Source organism: Rhinichthys klamathensis, unplaced genomic scaffold, assembly GCF_029890125.1.
Source record: "Rhinichthys klamathensis goyatoka isolate OS25496 unplaced genomic scaffold, OSU_Roscu_1.1 h1tg000436l_1, whole genome shotgun sequence".
Taxonomy (NCBI): domain Eukaryota; kingdom Metazoa; phylum Chordata; class Actinopteri; order Cypriniformes; family Leuciscidae; genus Rhinichthys; species Rhinichthys klamathensis.
Genome location: NW_026606932.1, coordinates 1500540 through 1517742, shown reverse-complemented (window position 1 = coordinate 1517742; position 17203 = coordinate 1500540). Strand labels below are relative to the sequence as shown.

The 17203-nt window shown below is 39.8% G+C and overlaps 1 protein-coding gene across 1 annotated transcript in view; it reads left to right on the top strand.

Moving 5' to 3' along the window:
* The window catches only part of LOC130071256 (SH3 and multiple ankyrin repeat domains protein 3-like), a 136965-nt gene that overhangs the window by 43386 nt on the left and 76376 nt on the right, over nucleotides 1–17203 (top strand). The window contains 1 exon segment of the mRNA XM_056235951.1: nucleotides 7332–7516. Within this exon segment, the coding sequence (XP_056091926.1) occupies nucleotides 7332–7516 (185 nt within the window).

Sequence of the window (17203 nt, the reverse complement as noted above, 5' to 3'; positions counted from 1 at the left end):
ATGCGCAAGGGTTCTTGTCTCCGCTGTCGCAAACCTCAACTGTGCGCATGCGTCAGTGGAACCAGACGATAGGCTTACATGTTTCCCGGCTTGACTGTTAAAAGCAGACGATTGGCTTTCCAGCGGGAGGGGCGGGGCATGTGCATACAACCGCCATCTTTGGTGTTACGGGTTTTCCCTATATAGTTGTATTGAGGAAGTGGCATGTCTCTATATAAATTGTCTCTGTCCAAATTCGTCTGGCATTATAGGAGAAAACTCAGTGCTGATATCTTGGCAAAAGGAGATTGCAAAAAGTATTTAATAAAATATTTGTGTGCCAATATTTGTGGCCAACTTGTTTTGGAGAAAAACATTTCATATTTCATAATGTGATTTCCCCCCACATTCAATTATTTTACTTCAATGAAAGGTTAGATTTTACAGGTTAAATTTTTTTAATGAAAGATCAAAAGGATAAACAATGCAGATTTATTTTTTACAGCCATTTTTGATCATATTTACCAGGGGTGCCATTAAATCTGACCACAACTGTGTATATATAGAACAAAATTTTATGAAAACAATTCAACAAAGGCGGCTTTCAGTAAATTATTATAGAAAGTGAAGTTGTAGAAAATAGAATCGAAAGTAAAGAACGTAAAGTTGATGAAAAATAAAACAATATGGCTCCAAACATTTATGGACAAAATTGTTCAACTCCCAAAAGTCAAATTTTTTGCAGAATCATTGTTCTTTATAATCTCCAATAAACAGCATGCCTGTAAGTGCTTAGAAGCTTCTGTCACCTCTCTATTGCAATCGTGGCCCATTCCACGCTTAAAAAGCTTCCAGATCATTGATAATCTTTGGTTTTCAAGCAACCACTTCTTTCTTCAAATTCCACCAAATATTTTCAATGAGATTTAAATCTATAGACTGCACAAGCCACTCGAGAACATTCTATGACTGATCTCTGAACCAAGCTTTAGTAGATTTGGATGTATATTTTGAAATGGCTGTCCTGCAGGAAATTACATTTATCATAAAGCTTCAGTTTCTGCACCGAAGGCATCCCCATCTTTGCCAAAATGGCTTGATGCTTCAAAGAATTCATGATGTCCTTCATACAGTCAAGATTTCCACTTCCTGCAACAGCAAAGCACCCCCAAAACATGACTGGACCACCTCCATGTTTGACCGTGGAGATGGAGTTCTTCTGCTCATAAGCTTTGCCTTTTTTGCACCAGATATATCAATGATCCATGGGTCCAAAAAGTTCCAGTTTGGTCACTCCATAAAAGATTCTTCAAGATCTCCATAGGTCTGTCCAAATGAATGTAAGCATATTCAAGTCGGCTTGTTAAGAGCTCTTTTGACTTGGCCTACTCAACTTTAGCACGTGCATGGGCTAAATGTATTTACGTGTAACAGCACAAGTTATAGTTTGTTTGTTATAGAGTGTATTTTAACACAGTTATGTACCATACAAATAAGTGACTTAACAGCAGCGTTGAATAATTATGACATAGCTGTGTTACAACAAAAACGTATAACTCAAAAGCATTATTGAGTATTGACATTATCACTAAACTGTCATAGAGGCAATTAAAAAAAAAAAAACTCTGTATCTTTAGAAAAGCTTACATTCGTATATATTCGTATACACACACACACACATATATATATATATATATGTGTGTGTGTGTGTGTGTGTTATTTAATTTTTATTTATTAATATGTTGTTATATATTTAGTTATATGTTTTTTATATTTTTTATTTAGTTTTTGCCATTTTAGAACCCCTGCTTATAGTTTAACTTTTTTTTTTTTTTTTTTTTTTTTTTTTTACAGATTTAGCTAACAATAACAACAGTGTGAGCCGGTCTGGCATATATTTTACTTTGGATCACAGGGTGTGTTTCGTTATGTACATCCCTTGGGATATCACACGGACGGCGTGAGTTTGTGGATTAGTTGTTCACAGCATGATGACAGCATGGGGACTTAGTCTGTGACTTTGGATCAAGCATCAGTCCTTTCTCTCAGGCTGCTATTACCTAAAGAGAGAGAAGGAACTGTGAGAGATTGTGGAAAAGAAGCCTCTGATTCATTGTTGACACTGGCACCTGGAGAATCAAGACAGTTGCTTTCAATTTATCTCTCCATGATGGCAGTTGCCAGGGTTACTGAAGTATAGTTGGCGTCCAAGGAGGCAGCCGAGAGGATGCTCGGGAGAGGTATAGAACCAATATATCACTTTGTCACACCCTTTAACAGGACACTGTATGCCTGAGGGGTTTAGTGTGGTCAATCAGCTGAAGGTTGTTGTTCTGTGTGAGAGTGTGTGGGGTTCTGGAGGTTACACATGTCTGTATGTGTGAGTTAATACCTAAAGGTGTGTGTCATTAAGTCTGAATGAGGTCAGTGCTTCTCTACAGTGAAACACATGTTAGAGGTTATGATGAGCATATTCAAGCTGGGGTAGTTAAAATTATGCAGCCGTGTTTCAAAACCTGGGAAACTTCCTACCTAGACAGCACCGAATGTTCAAATCAAACAATTAGAGGCATTTCAATATTTCAGAAAAACATTTTTAGGCATCATAGCTGGATTCAAATCAAACGTTTCAATATTTACAGATCAGTTTGTGTTTCAGCATTTGAATAGAACATCTTCAAATCAATACGCATTTTAGGCATTATAGGAATGTTCTTGAGAAATAGAAATGCGTTCACACAATATTTTTAAATAAAATAAGTGAAGTATCTATCTAGACAGCCTCTTTGAAGGATCACAGGTTAAAATGTTAAAATAGAGCATGTTAGAAATGCATTCAAATTCGATGCTTTTGATTCAGACATTTAAATTAAACATTTTTGGTTATCATAGGAATATTTTAATGTTATATTTTAACTGTTTTAGCCATCATAGATTAATCTGAATGTTTGAATCTAAAACATTTAAACATTACTTAAAATGTTCAAATTGAATGTTTGAATCAACTGTTTTTATGTATCATAGGTGTTATCAAATAGCATGCTTTTAAACCAAACATTAAAGTGAAGTGACGTGTAGCCAAGTATGGTGCGCAAGTGCACACATACAGCAGTGAGTTGGAAAACACACACTCCCGGAGCAGTGGGCAGCCATTTTTGCTGTGGCGTTCAGGAAGCAATTGGGGGTTAGGTGCCTTGCTCAAGGGCACCTCAGTTGTGGGTAATGACAGTAGAAGAGAGCGCTGTTCATTCACTCCCCCCACCTACTTTCCTGCCGTTACTGAGACTTGAACTTATAACCTTTGTGTTACAAGTCCGACGCTCTAACCTTTAGGCCCCATAATGCTTACGTAACCGGTCCTACTCGACCAGCTCAGAGAGGGACTCGAACCAGCGTCTCCTGCATGGGAGGCGGATGCACTAACAAGGGCGCTATATACTACTTTACAATTAGGGATGCCCCAATCAAGTTGTTTGATCCCTCGATCCGATCGGGACAGTAGACGGAATTGTCACTGGCCAGATCAGGCCAGTGGTGCATCGTCACAAAAGTTTATCATTTGCACGTGTTTATAAGTCTTGTCAGTTTAAACATGCAAGCGATTTTTAACCATTCAGTGCACAAGTAGTGAATAGAGTTCTCATTCTCGTCTTCTTGCTCTTGAAAGTAAAAATACTGTTGTTTTACTGAATGTAAACAGATGAGAAAGAAATCACGTGTGAAACAGTATATTGGATCTGTGCATTTGGTCTTAGTGACAGCAGCCTAATATTCCTCAACTTTTTGAGCTTTAACAAGGATTAATCTTTATTTAATCTATACATCGAAGAACATGCAGTATTATTTTACATTATTTCTGTACCTGAAAACTACTCTGAGACTTCTGTTGTATATGTGACGTGAGCAACCTGTCTGACATTTGTAAGTCTTCTAGTAGCTGTGCCAAGAGGAATCTGAATCATTCCCTTCCGAATCTTGCAGAGACGGAGAGCGTGAGTAGGAGCTGTCCATGAGCAGCAGCAGGAGCAACTTTACAACTCTCTATGGGCTTCTCCCTTGACTTTATGCCTCCACGTCCCCCCGATTGCCCGCGAGCTTCTCCTCCTGTCTATACGGTAATTTCTCTACTGTGCGACAGAGAGTCGCGTGTTATGACGCAATCGTTAGCCTATTTTTACAAAAGGTGCTTCTAGATACAAGTAATGGAGCCTTTTATACATTGTCGTGTTTCTTTAGAAATAAATAATGGACAAATGGACTTTAAACGCCTCAGATGTAAAGTTATTCGCTGTCAAAGTGACGCCGAAATGAATGGGAGTCAATGGAATGCTAACAGCAGGTGAAGGCTTGCTAGCCAATGGCGGCCCCCAGGGTAGCTTCAGTTTCCGGCTGGTGGATTACCCCCTTGGTTCTTGAGTGACGCATGCACATTTGAGCTTCTTCTTGTCCTTTTAATGGCGGTTGGCAGACCCACTTGAACGCCACCTACTGCACCACACATGCATGACAACTGACGAAAAAAATAAAGGATCAGGCTTAGCCTAGCCAATACGGATCAGTTAAAAAAACGTCTTAATTGGTCCCGATACTGATCCTTGAGATCGGCTCGGGACATCCCTAATTAAAATGCCTTACACTAAATTGGTTAATGCATTAATGTTTGTTAACATTAGTTAATAAAATTACAACTGTTTACTGTTTGTTTATGTTAGCTCAGGTATTTTAAATAAAATTAACAGATTAACAACTTGCATGTATTAATGTATTAGTACAGTTTGGAGAAGAAAAACATTAAATAAAAAGATGATGATTAGTTCATAGCATGATGACACCATGGGGACTTTGTGTGTGACTTCGAATCAAGCCATCAGTCCTTATTACTGCACCTAAAGAGAAAGAAAAGAACTGTGAAAAGAAGTCTGATTCATTGTTGACACTGGCACCTGGTGAATCAAGACAGTTGCTTTCAATTTATCTCTCCATGATGGCAGTCGCCAAGGTTATCATACACTTGTTTAAATCTTGTAAAGATTTCTTGTGCATCATACTCACATTCAAATCGAATGTTTGGACTGTCTAGGTAGGAACCTCACTAGGGTAGGAGTTTTGAAACGCAGCATATGTCTTTGTGGCTTCACACAGCGTGTGAAACTTCCTCATGCATTCGAGTCTGAGATCAGACAGAGAGCGGGAGTGTGACGTTTATGTCATCTACAGGCTGCCGTTCCTCAGGCTTCGCTGCACTGCTTCAAATCTATCGTCTTACAAATGTCCTAAATAAAAAGAACACTTGTCAGAGGCTGTGTATGTCTGTTTTATGATGATTGATGTGTGTGAAATATGGTATTACTGCAAAGCCGGCCAATGATTTTCAGTGCTGTTTATTACAGCCTTGTGGCGGCTCTGACTGATCAATACTGAATCTGAGGAAACCGTGACGACAGGACTCCATACCTCTCTGTCTCTCATCCATTCACTTCTTGCAGCCTCTGTCCATCATTTGTTCTGTTACTTACTCTTTCCCACTCTTCTTTCCTTTACAACCCTTTCATTTTCCTCTTTCAGTTCCTTATATCTCCGCCCTTAAATTCCTCTCTCTTTCTTGTTACTCTGCATTTACATGCTGCAGTCACTCTTGCCCCGTACCGCTGCAGTAATTGGAAAGCCGTCACTGAGCTTGATGTTTGGAGCAAGGGATACATGGAGAGAGAGAGAGCCGGAAAGAGTATGTGAAGGTGCATGTGTGTTCAGACTGACTGGTTTTGACAGTAAAGGCAAAGGTTCAAGAATTTCCTTGCTCATGCTGGAAGATATCAGCTTCTTTCTTTTTTTTATCAAAACAGTGTGGTCGATTCATTAAACAGTTGCACCAGTTTTTGCAAATACAAATTTTAGAATATAAACCTGCATTCACTAATTGCCTGCAATACAGTTTGACTACTGTATACTCCACTCAGTGTGTGTGTGCGCGAGTGTGTGTGTTTACGTGTGTGTGTGTGTGTGTGTGTGTGTGTGTGTGTGTGTGTGTGTGTGTGTGTGTGTGTGTGTGTGTTTACGTGTGTGTGTGTGTGTGTGTGTATACGTGTATGTGTGAGTAAATACATATAAATATCCATAGATGTATACACACAATAAATCACTACAAAAATTGGCGAGATAAAGAAAACATTTGAAAGTTATTTTCAATCAAACATCATACATTTGTATTTATGGAGATTTCATTCAGCACATTTTTGGCATTTTTGTGCCATTTATCTTATTTGCATAACACCTTTAGTTAATCGGGTGCTAAAACAGCACAAATAAACAATGAAATCAGTGGGTGTGATTCATTCTTAGTGAATTCTCACCCCATAACATTTGAGCAGAATACCAGTAGAGGGGAAGTTAACATACTTAGTACACATAAACCTGTTAAAGCCCATTAAATGTTGTTCCTGAGTGTTTTGCTGTAATGACTGTGAATTCTTGTTTTGTTCCTCACGGGACTGAAAATGGGAATTGTGGGATGTTGCCGTTTTCGCTGTTGTGTGTGTGTGTCCAATGAATATGTGTGTGGAATGAATGGGTGAACGACTTGAGATGAATGAGAGAGACAGGGCTACAGCCACTCTTCCTGCAGCTGCATTAACATTCAGAAGCTGTCTTGCTGACAGAGAGAGAGGGAGACGGGGAGGGCAGAGAGACAGAGGAGGGGAGGGGAGGACTTGGAGGGCAGAGAGAGAGAGAGAGAGAGGGTTAGGAGGGGCTGTTGATTACAGCACTAGGAGAATGTGTGTATGTGTGTGTGTGTTTGTGCTGTTTTAGAGGGGTGAGGTGAGTCGTGCTCAACCCCCCCACACACTAATCAATCCGGACCCCTGGCGCCCGCGAGTTGTCGTCGGCGACCGTCCGCGTACGGATAGAATGTTCAGGGCGAGTGTGCGCCAGCCCAGCCACGGGGAAACGGCGCAGCCTCGTCACAGCGTGTGTACGTGTGCGTGTGTGTGTGCGAGAGCCACGGGGAGTGAACATGCCCCACTCGCGGCGAGTGCAGCCCGAGCGCTCGGCGCCGTTCACGACAGGCAGCCGTTAACGGGAGCGAGGGGGAGGGCGGGGAGCGCTCAGAGGGAGGAGAGGAGAGGAGAGGTGGAAGAAAGGAGGAGAGAGGAGCAGAGGAGGAGAGAGTGATAGGAAGAGAGGGAGTGAGCCGCTCGCACCTGACGGCCCTGGCCGGTTCAGGAATATCGAGCAGGAGACCCACGCGCACACGCACTCACGCTGCCGCCTTCTCACGGGACCATGTCGGTGACCACCGGATTTGGCTACCAGTTGCCGGGCATCACCACGGTAACCTATGTTTTTGTTTACAGCCCGGGGACGGTCCAGCGGGACCCCAGCCCTCCTCCCGTGGGGCCCTCGCACACACTCTCAGGAGCCCGGGGCCCCAAACGGAAACTCTACAGCGCCGTGCCGGGGCGCACCTTCATCGTGGTCAAACCGTACTCGCCGCAGGGAGAGGGAGAGATCCAGCTGAACCGCGGAGAGAGGGTCAAAGGTGAGTGCCCTTTCCCTGCTTATCACTTTGCATCTGACAGCTGTCAATCATCTGGAAAGAGGCGGGGTTTGGCCGAGTGAGCTTTGTAATGCAAAAATCAATTAGAAGCAGAGGCTCAATGTTTGTTCATTGCAATGTGTCTCATGATTTTAAAGTTGATTTGTTGGCTCTTTATCAGACTCTACAGGAACTCAAAAATCATGAGACACATTGCAATGCACAAATGTGTGTGTGTGTGTGTGTGTATATATATATAGATATATATTCAAATTTTCCCTGTGTTCACACTGTACATATTACTGTACGTATGATGTATTTATAATTGTGTGATTGAGTATAAATAAATATATTTATATTGAAATATATTTTTATTTGAAATAAATATAAATACATACATATTGAATTATATAGATCATTATTAGTCATTCAGTATTTCCTAAATACTACAAATATAATAAATAGATTTACATTAAAAATATATTTTTGCATAAAAATGTTTTACAAAGTGTAAATTGGAATACAGTGCAAAGATACATAATAAACAATAATGCAGGCTGTGGAACCCAGTATGCTTGTATATAATCTATAGTATACAGTAAGATGTTGTCATTACTATAGCCAGAAAGTAATTTAGGATAGCCTGTAGAACTTCATCTGCTGAGTGAGTTCTGAACAGGACTGTAGTTGTCTGTTTTAGCGAGATGCACGTCTTTAACATGTCACCTGCACTGGTATGTCTCAGAACAGGGCGACGAAGGGTTGCTGTCTGTCAAACACTGCTCTCTGGAGACCGTCTTTCTCATCACACACAAGCACACACACACTGATGCTCAGCTGTAAGGGCCGTTCTCACTTGCTTACCTGCTCTAAGTAGTGAATCTTGATCCGGAGGAGATTCAACTCAGAATCAAGTCAGACAATATTCATGTATTTGTGCTGTGTACATGTGACGATAGTAAAATATGTGGATGTAATTCATACTCACTGTTGAGCGTGTAAATGAATGCTGCTCGTGTGTGTGTGTGTGTGTGTGTGTGTGCCCATGGCTCAGGTTCATGGCTTATGTGTTGTTCTGTTCTTGTCTCCATTCATGCTTCAAACCAGACTACCACTCAAACGCATTGGAAGGTAAAGAACTCTGCATCCATCCCACTGCCCTCCAGTGTGTATGAGTGTGTGTGTCCCATGCTCAGCCCTCTACAGTGGTGTTTTTATCCTTCAGTAACTCTTTCTTTCCACTCTGCCCTACCTGCATGCCCACCTGTGCTCACACATATATACCCAGCACCCTGAACACACACACGGCGATGTTAGTTGGTTTCCTTCCTTCCTCTTTAATCTGTATGGAAAACTATTACACACATTCTGATTTCTGTCACATTTGATGCTTAAAGCATTTTAATAGTTTATAATTTCCTCCCTTTGCACTCAGAGAATTATATAATTGCTCTGAGATTGCTCCTGTGTAGCTCTTAGTGGAGCTTCATTTAAATATTAACTTTGCCTCAGATTTTCTACAAAAATTATTATGGAGAAATACAAATAGACATACACAAGATTTATATTTGCGTGCAGTATGAGTAAAGCGTTATATATTTATGCACCTGGCAGAGCTTAGATCATGTGGTCTTGAAAGAATGTGAATGGAAGTTGTTGCTAGAACTGTTGTGCTCATATGCTGCTTTTTTTATTCTTGAGACATTAGCTTTGTCTCAGATGTTTCTCCTAAAATGGTTAAAAAAAAATACATTAAAGATATACATAATGCGGACATTTGCATACAATATAAGTTATATATAAGAATTTGAATTGTATCATTTTATTTTGAATAAGAGTTTTTTGCAGCTCCATTAAAATAATTTATATATATATATATATATATACTGTATATATATACTGTATAGATATACTGTATAGATATCCATGAGGTGAATATATTTGCATACAGTTACACTACACAAGCTGCATATACACCATGCAGCTTGAAATAATTTGAATGGAAGTTATTATTATTCGTAATATATATTGCTCTATTTCAGTTTATGAGACTTTATTAAGGTACTAGTTATGCTGCATTTAAATGTTAGTTTTGTCTGAGATGTTTCTCCTGTAATTCCTTTAGAGAAATAAAAATGTAAACAAATTTGTCAACAGTTGGCGTACAGTAACAGTATAACGCTATAAAGTTTATGTGGTTAGTATAACTCAAATCATTTGATCTTGGATAAATTGAATGAGAATTGTTTGCGATCAAATTGATATCTGGCTTTTGATTGCACACTTTGGTATCTTGGCAAATATAAGCTTAGTTTGTGACACTGTTGGGAGTATATAGGGGTCATTGCTAGGGTATTTTTCTTGAGAGAGACATTTGAAGCAAAGGTCTCCATTTAATCTCATTGCTTCCTGCGAGAAGCTTCTGATATGTTTTAGAGATTTGTAATTTTGCTGTCCTATGGGTATCTTATATGTACTCCTTTAGTCCAGAACAGCTGCACGTACTCTGACTCACATTCCTGTGCTGGGCAGCAGGTGCATTAGTGCCCATGAAGTGCCAGAACGCTCATGCTGGTGGAGATGGAAGTGCCGTTATAATCTGGTGGCACCATGACAACATGCTGCTTGTTCCAGCTCAGAAACTGCCAGGACAAACCATATGCTGGACACACGACACATCTCTTACGTAACGGCACCATATGTCAAAAACGTTTCCCTTTCCTGTCTGTGCCCTTTCTGTTCTTGTAGCACCTCTGTAACCTTAAAGAGACCAAGCTAGCAACCAGCAGTCTCACTTTAACTCCCAGCTCCTGATATGTTCACAGCGTCCGTCTCACTGACGTTCATTAATATATGAGTGAGTCACTGCTGGGAAAACAACATCTCATTTTAAGCTTCAGCAATGCTATCTATGCAAACAGCGGGTCTCATTTTCTAACTATTCAAGTTTGTACTTAATTGTGTCCTAAATGTAGGGACACTTAAAAATAAAAAAGGTTCTTTATTGGCATTGATGGTTTCATGAAAAACCTTTAACATCCATGGAACTTTTCCATTCCACAAAAGGTTTTTTATAGTGGAAAAGTTATTTTAGATTATTAAAATCTTCTTCACACTAAAGGGCAGTTCACACCGCAGCAACAAACGCCCACCAACACAGACAATCACCAGATCACAATACATCACATTCTACGACACGACAAGCACTGATTGTACATGTTCAGTCTGCGAAAACAAGCATAGACCAATGCCAACAGACAGCGTAAGGGTGACACACTGATCCGACAAAACCAGCCCGTTCTCATCCCAAGGCGTCATACATGTGACGCTTTGGACATTTCGTCGAAATCTTACGCACATGGCATCCTTTAGCGTCAATATGAGACGCAGAACCCAAGGCGTCATACAGGTGACGCTCGTCTAAATCCGACGCACATGGCATCCTTTAGCGTCAATATGAGACGCAGATCCCAAGGCGTCATAACCGTAACCCTACCCCAGACCTAAACCTACCCATAACAGTGCGTGTTATATTGACGCTAAAGGATGCCATGTGCGTAAGATTTTGACGAAATGTCATATGGCGTCACCTATATGACGCCAAAGGATGAGAATGTGTTGGACAAAACACAGCAAACCTGTCTGTTGCCCTTGGTCGACGTCTGTCTTTTAAAAAATTGTTTAAATATTTTAATGCAGTAGCCTTAAGAAGTTTAAGGTCGGTCAGATTATAAACTTCTAGAAGTCTATTATGCTCATCAAGGCGGCAAATATGCAGAAAAAAAAATACAGTACTTTTTTACAGGACCCTTTGGTGAATAGAAAGTTCAAAAACAGAATTTATTTGAAATCATGTAACTCTTTACTGATCAATGCATCCTTTCTGAATAAAAGTATTAATTTCTTTAAAAAAAGAAGAAATACAATCTTACTGTCTTCACATTGTAGGGTATACTGCTTGTTTAATTTCATTTTTCTTTAATATTTTAATATAATATTAATTGTACACAAATGCATTTATATGGATAACTGCACATTTTCCCTCATCTAGAATAATCCAGAGATTTTGTGTGAGAATATTTTCTGCGCTCCAAGGTATGCAATTTGTATACGATTACTGGTGAATGAGACCCAATGAGAGTGTTGTGGTTTTGTGCCCCAATCACTTTATTTTACCTTTGGAGACTCTCACTCCCGATAAAATCACGTTTGGGTGCACAACTGTCTACTAGACCTTGAGGACTGAATAAACCTTCTTGTGACTTCAGGTTGATAACCTTTAGCGTGCTCTTGTGGGAATGTTTTGATGGCACTGTGCCTCATACAGATGTGAAATGCATTTTGACTGTGGCTTCAGTTCATTGGAGCTTACTAACTTCAGCCTTGCTTTGAGGTCGCGGATGATAAACGGATGAGGGCTGGAAATCTATCCCCCTCGCAGGGTTGAGATCTGCTACTGAAAAAATATAATAGAGCATTTTTAGGGCAGATTGAGGGGTAATGTCACATCTCAAGCTCGATGTGATTGATACATTTGGGAAAGACTAAAGGTTAGAGTATTTTTTTTTACCCAACAACTTTTGGTCACATCATACAGGACACAAAAATGGTAACAAAAATTGAATTGGTATATACTTTGATATATTTCAAATTTTAGTATCACCTTTGTACCATTATGGGGCGGCAGTGGCTCAGTGGTTCATGTGGGTTGTCTACAAACCGGAAGGTTGGTGGTTCAATCCTCGGTTCCACCTGACCAAGTGTCGAGGTGTCCATGAGCAAGACACCTAACCCCAGCTGCTCCCGACGAGCTGGATGGCGCCTTGCATGGCTGCCGTCGCCCATCGGTGTATGAATGAGTGTGTGAATGGGTGAATGTGAGGCAAATGTAAAGCGCTTTGGTGGCCATTGGGTCTGTGAAAGCGCTATATAAATGCAGTCCATTTACCATTTACCATTTACCATTATGTTTGATATTCCTATTTCTAAGTACTCCAAAACTGTGACACTCAACCTGAGTAACAGTCTCAAATTAGAAAATCAACATAATCATAGACATCAAATTTTGATGGAGCACAAGCCAGGGATTTCCAAAATAAAGTCTGAGGAGTAAAACTGACATTCACAATAAGCTGTTGTCTGTCGGCTTGTTCGAAGACATTTTTATCTATTTCTAGCTCTCTTACAATGCTGTTAATCTGTATTTCCTTCACTCTTCGTCTCTGTCCTTACCTTGACTTTTTTCTCTTCTCTCTCATTCCATTTTCTGACAGAGGAGAATGTTTATGAGGAGATCACGCTCGGTAAACATGAAGCCCACTAATATCCAGCTGTCCTTTCCTCTGTGCTGTTCATATCTCCTATGATATTCAGTAGATACTGATAGTGCAATCATAGTATCAGCATTGTAGGCCTACATGCACACTTTGTCTTTTCCTCGTGCTCTGATGTATGTGTGTTGTCTCTCTCTGGCAGAGTCCATCAAAGAAAGTGAAGAGGAAGGTAAATTCATTAGTGTATAGCTCTGTGCACTGAGTTGGTCCTGCTGGACTCTCTGTAGGCTTCCTTAGGTCAGACAGAACCAGTATGAGACCACAGACCACCAATAGAATAAAGATCCCTGTAGATCCAGTGCAGTAGGGTACTAGGTTTTAGCGAAAAAGGATGGAATGATGGATGAGGTTGTGTGTGTGTGTGTGTGTGTGTGTGTGTGTGTGTGTGTGTGTGTGTGTGTGTGTGTGTGTGTGTGTGTGTGTTCACACATTAATTCATTTGACCATGATGTTGTATAAGCATTGTAACTGTGTGTACATATTCCTTTTTTATGTCCATGCTGTCAAAATCAGTTCATTTTCCCTTTTTTTTTTCTCTCTAAATGTCATCACCAGAATCTCCCTATGTAGAGCATGAAATTAAGAAGGAGGATGGCCGTGGTTATGTGGACAATAAAGGTAATCTTACCCATGTAGCTCAGCTATTCTGCTATACCTATTCTGTAAACAGTAGGTACAAAAGTACGCTGTAGGTGTAGACTGAAATAGATTTGTGTCTGTTTTCATATCTTTGATAAGTTTTGATGTTTCTAATTCTCTAAATGCTGTCCTGCATGTTCTTGAATGCATTCCCTGCTCATTTCATTCCAATGACAACAAGGTAATATTAAAAGTTTTACCCCTTTGCGCTCAATCAGATTGTCATCAGTGATTGAAATCAATTTGTCGGCACTCAAGAGAGCAAGCAGATAAACACGGGTGCTGGTCTTACGGGTGTTGTTGTTTAACATTAGTGGGCGTTGATGCATGCGATAGTCTTACAGTGTAACGGAAACGTGGCTGACGCGCGCATGATGTCGTTAATATTCCACGGGCATCGGAAGTGTCCCACAGCCATTAATCATGTTTGTGAATGTCTAATCTGGCTGTTATTTGCAGCAATTCCATTTTCATGCCTGTCTTAAAGATTAATAAGTATAGGTGTACGAGACTAGAGCATGCTGGGAAAAAACATGAGCTCACATTGATAATCAAAGTCATTGCTGGTCCAATCAACAATCATGTGACTGGCAGTTTGAGTAACAATGTCTTAACCTTAATGGGAGCAAAACTGTTCTTTTTTGAAAATGGCCTTAAGGAAGGAACAGATAAAGGTGACTTTCTTGACACTGTGTCCTGAAACAGTATTTCAGTTTGAACCTGAAATAAGTTGATTTGCATCCTTGATAATTAGGTGCCTTAACATGCAGCATTTTTAACATGAAGGTTCCTCTTAAAGACCCACTCCGATGAAAATAATGTTTTTCTAGGTGTTAACATGTTCTTGTGGCATTTTTCTGATGTTAGAGGACATATCTTGAGAAAAATCAGCTCAAAGTTGTATTTCTGAGTATTTCTACATTCAAATGGCTGTGAATCAGTAGCAGACGCTAAAATGCTGGCTAAAATCGACTGGAGTTGTGACGTAGTAACTCCACTGGGCGTCTCCACACGCGACGTCTTGGAGTGAAATAATGATCGGTAATCGGTGATAACTTTGATTAACTTCGGATAATACTAATTAACGTGTATATAATACTGTTGCCCCACCGGTATTGGGGGTGTAAGCTAGCGGGAGAGACAGAGCTCTCAGCAACGGGCAGGGGGAGGGTCGTCTCCGTGCCAATGGCTCCGCCCACAACGCAGAGGCGAATTGCTAATGAGCTACTGCCGCTCTGCTGAAGCAAAGTCCCAGAAAACGGCACAGGTTTTGTGATTCTGGCTAAAAATGGCATAATCATAATTTAAAGACCACTGGGAATGTTTAAAAATAGCTCAAAATATGATCGGAATGGGACTTTAAGGAAACTGATATTAGAAATGGATCAGATGAAGTAGACAGGACGGTATGCAAACATTGGATTTAAATGCACCTTGATGTTTTACTACAATAATAGCCAACATAACTTGGAATTCGTAACCCATTTTACTTCCATAATGTGATGTAATACGAATCCAACAGGATATTCAATGAGTAAAAAGTGGGACATGACTTGATTTGTATCTGTTGGGAATAGATTGTATCACGATTGCTGAAGTTGTCTCTGTATTACAGTTGAGGGGGAGCGATAAAAAAAAATGATTATCCCCAAAATAAACATTATTCTTTATAGCATAATTCACTGATAAATCATGCACCATGAACATAAATATTGATTTCATGTTAACTTTAATGATTGCCTTTACTCTGAGCATGTAAAAACCTTTATTTATACAAAAATGTAAATAATAAAGCACATTTTATAGAAGGGTACCAGTGTTTGATTAGCTTCTCTAACATTTCATTGTATGTTTGTTCACCTCATTAAAGATTTCCCATTGGCAAACAGTAAAACGGTAATTCTTTTAAAGTTAAAGAAATCAATTAACTTTAATTGTGCTTCTCCACCAGTTTTGAGGCGGTTTTACTGTGTGTCGGGTTTCCCCCGACAGAGCCCTATTACTTCTCAAAGGAACTTAATAGAATTGGTATTTGAAGAGGCCACTAGTTCCTAGTATTTGTTGAGAAGTTTGCGTTGCTGTTTTAAAGTGAACATTTGTAAACAGCCACTTGTCCAGCATCCCGCGGGCAGGGTTCAGCTCTTTCTGTGCCAAGAGCTCTCTCGCTGTGGTCACTATGTAACTGTGTTGAATGCAGCTGGAGTTTTTTGGAAAACAAGAGCATCTGCCTGTCTCTTAGCAACAGGTGTCTGTGCTTCAGTATAGTATGTGCGCCTGCCAAATGATGTGACATTTCACTGTCAAAGTTAAACTCTCTCTGTGATGTAAAAATATTTGTGTTCGGTCAATCTCTGCCAAGTCGTATGGTATAGACACAATGACCTAAATAAATACCCTCATATAGCACTGATGCTCTGGGTGGTGTATGTTCGACATGGTGTAATCACCCTCAAATGTGCCAGAAATATATCATATTATTTCATATGCAACATATGCATAAAAAATATGACCTAGTTCTGCATCTAAAAGCAGTCAGGAAATGATTCCTCCATCTGGAGAGTTGAAATGTGATTAAAAGTCTGTCTGCATAAATACAGATGTTTGGAAAAGCATTAATTTATGTTTTGAAGGGTCATATAGAGCTAGTCTGTTGCAGATGAAGCTCAAATCAAGTGGCGGCTTTTGGATTTATGTTTGTCCTAGGTGTTTTTTGTAGATGTTTTATGGCGTGTTACAGAGTAATGAATGACGGTTTTGATGTAGGTTCGCATTGTCCCGTTGCAGATTCAGGGAGCCCATCTCATCAGCTCGCTTATGGCCATACGAGGCTTTCTGCTGACTCATGGCTGTGTATCATAAGGTCTGTGCGTTTGTGCTGAGTCACTCAGACTTTTACTAAGGTGACAGATTGGAACATATGTTACTTTATGGTGTAGATATACTGAGTCTGAACATCTGCACTAACATACTCGGTCAAAGCTTTACGCTATCCAGCAATCGCCTGCAAATTCACAGGGTATTAGGACATCTTAAGATTCTAAACATAGATAGATAGATAGATAGATAGATAGATAGATAGATAGATAGATAGATAGATAGATAGATAGATAGATAGATAGATAGATAGATAGATAGATAGATAGATAGATAGATAGATAGATAGATAGATAGATAGATAGATAGATAGATAGATAGATAGATGTTTTGTGTCAGACTAAGAGATGACACATTCAAGCCTGATGAAGAATACAAAACATGCAGATACTAAGACTACTGCTTTCTGTGTGTGTACCCTTCTGGCAGTTTGAAAGACATCTTTAGCCTTCTGAGTCAATTAAATTGTAGATAAACAAGCAGCAAACAAAACAATAAAAAACATTCACACACATTTATAAAGAGTGGGAATATCTGTTGTTTAGCTGATTTGTTTATTCATTGATTTCTGTTTTATGTTGAAAATAGTTGTACATTAAGTATTTTTTATATAGTACATAGTTTTATCCATCTGATTTTTGTTTGAGACACTTAGTCGCAAGTAAGCAAGATATCTTTAAAGCTCCAGTCGGCAAGTCTGGCAGATTGAGTGGATTTAGGAAAATTTTGAATGTTTACAACTCTCATGCCCCTCCCCCACTATCAACGGATACCCTCCCACCCAGTTCATGCTCGTCAGTGCGTGTGCACCAGATTTTCAGTGAACGCCAGGGCTCTCAAGTGT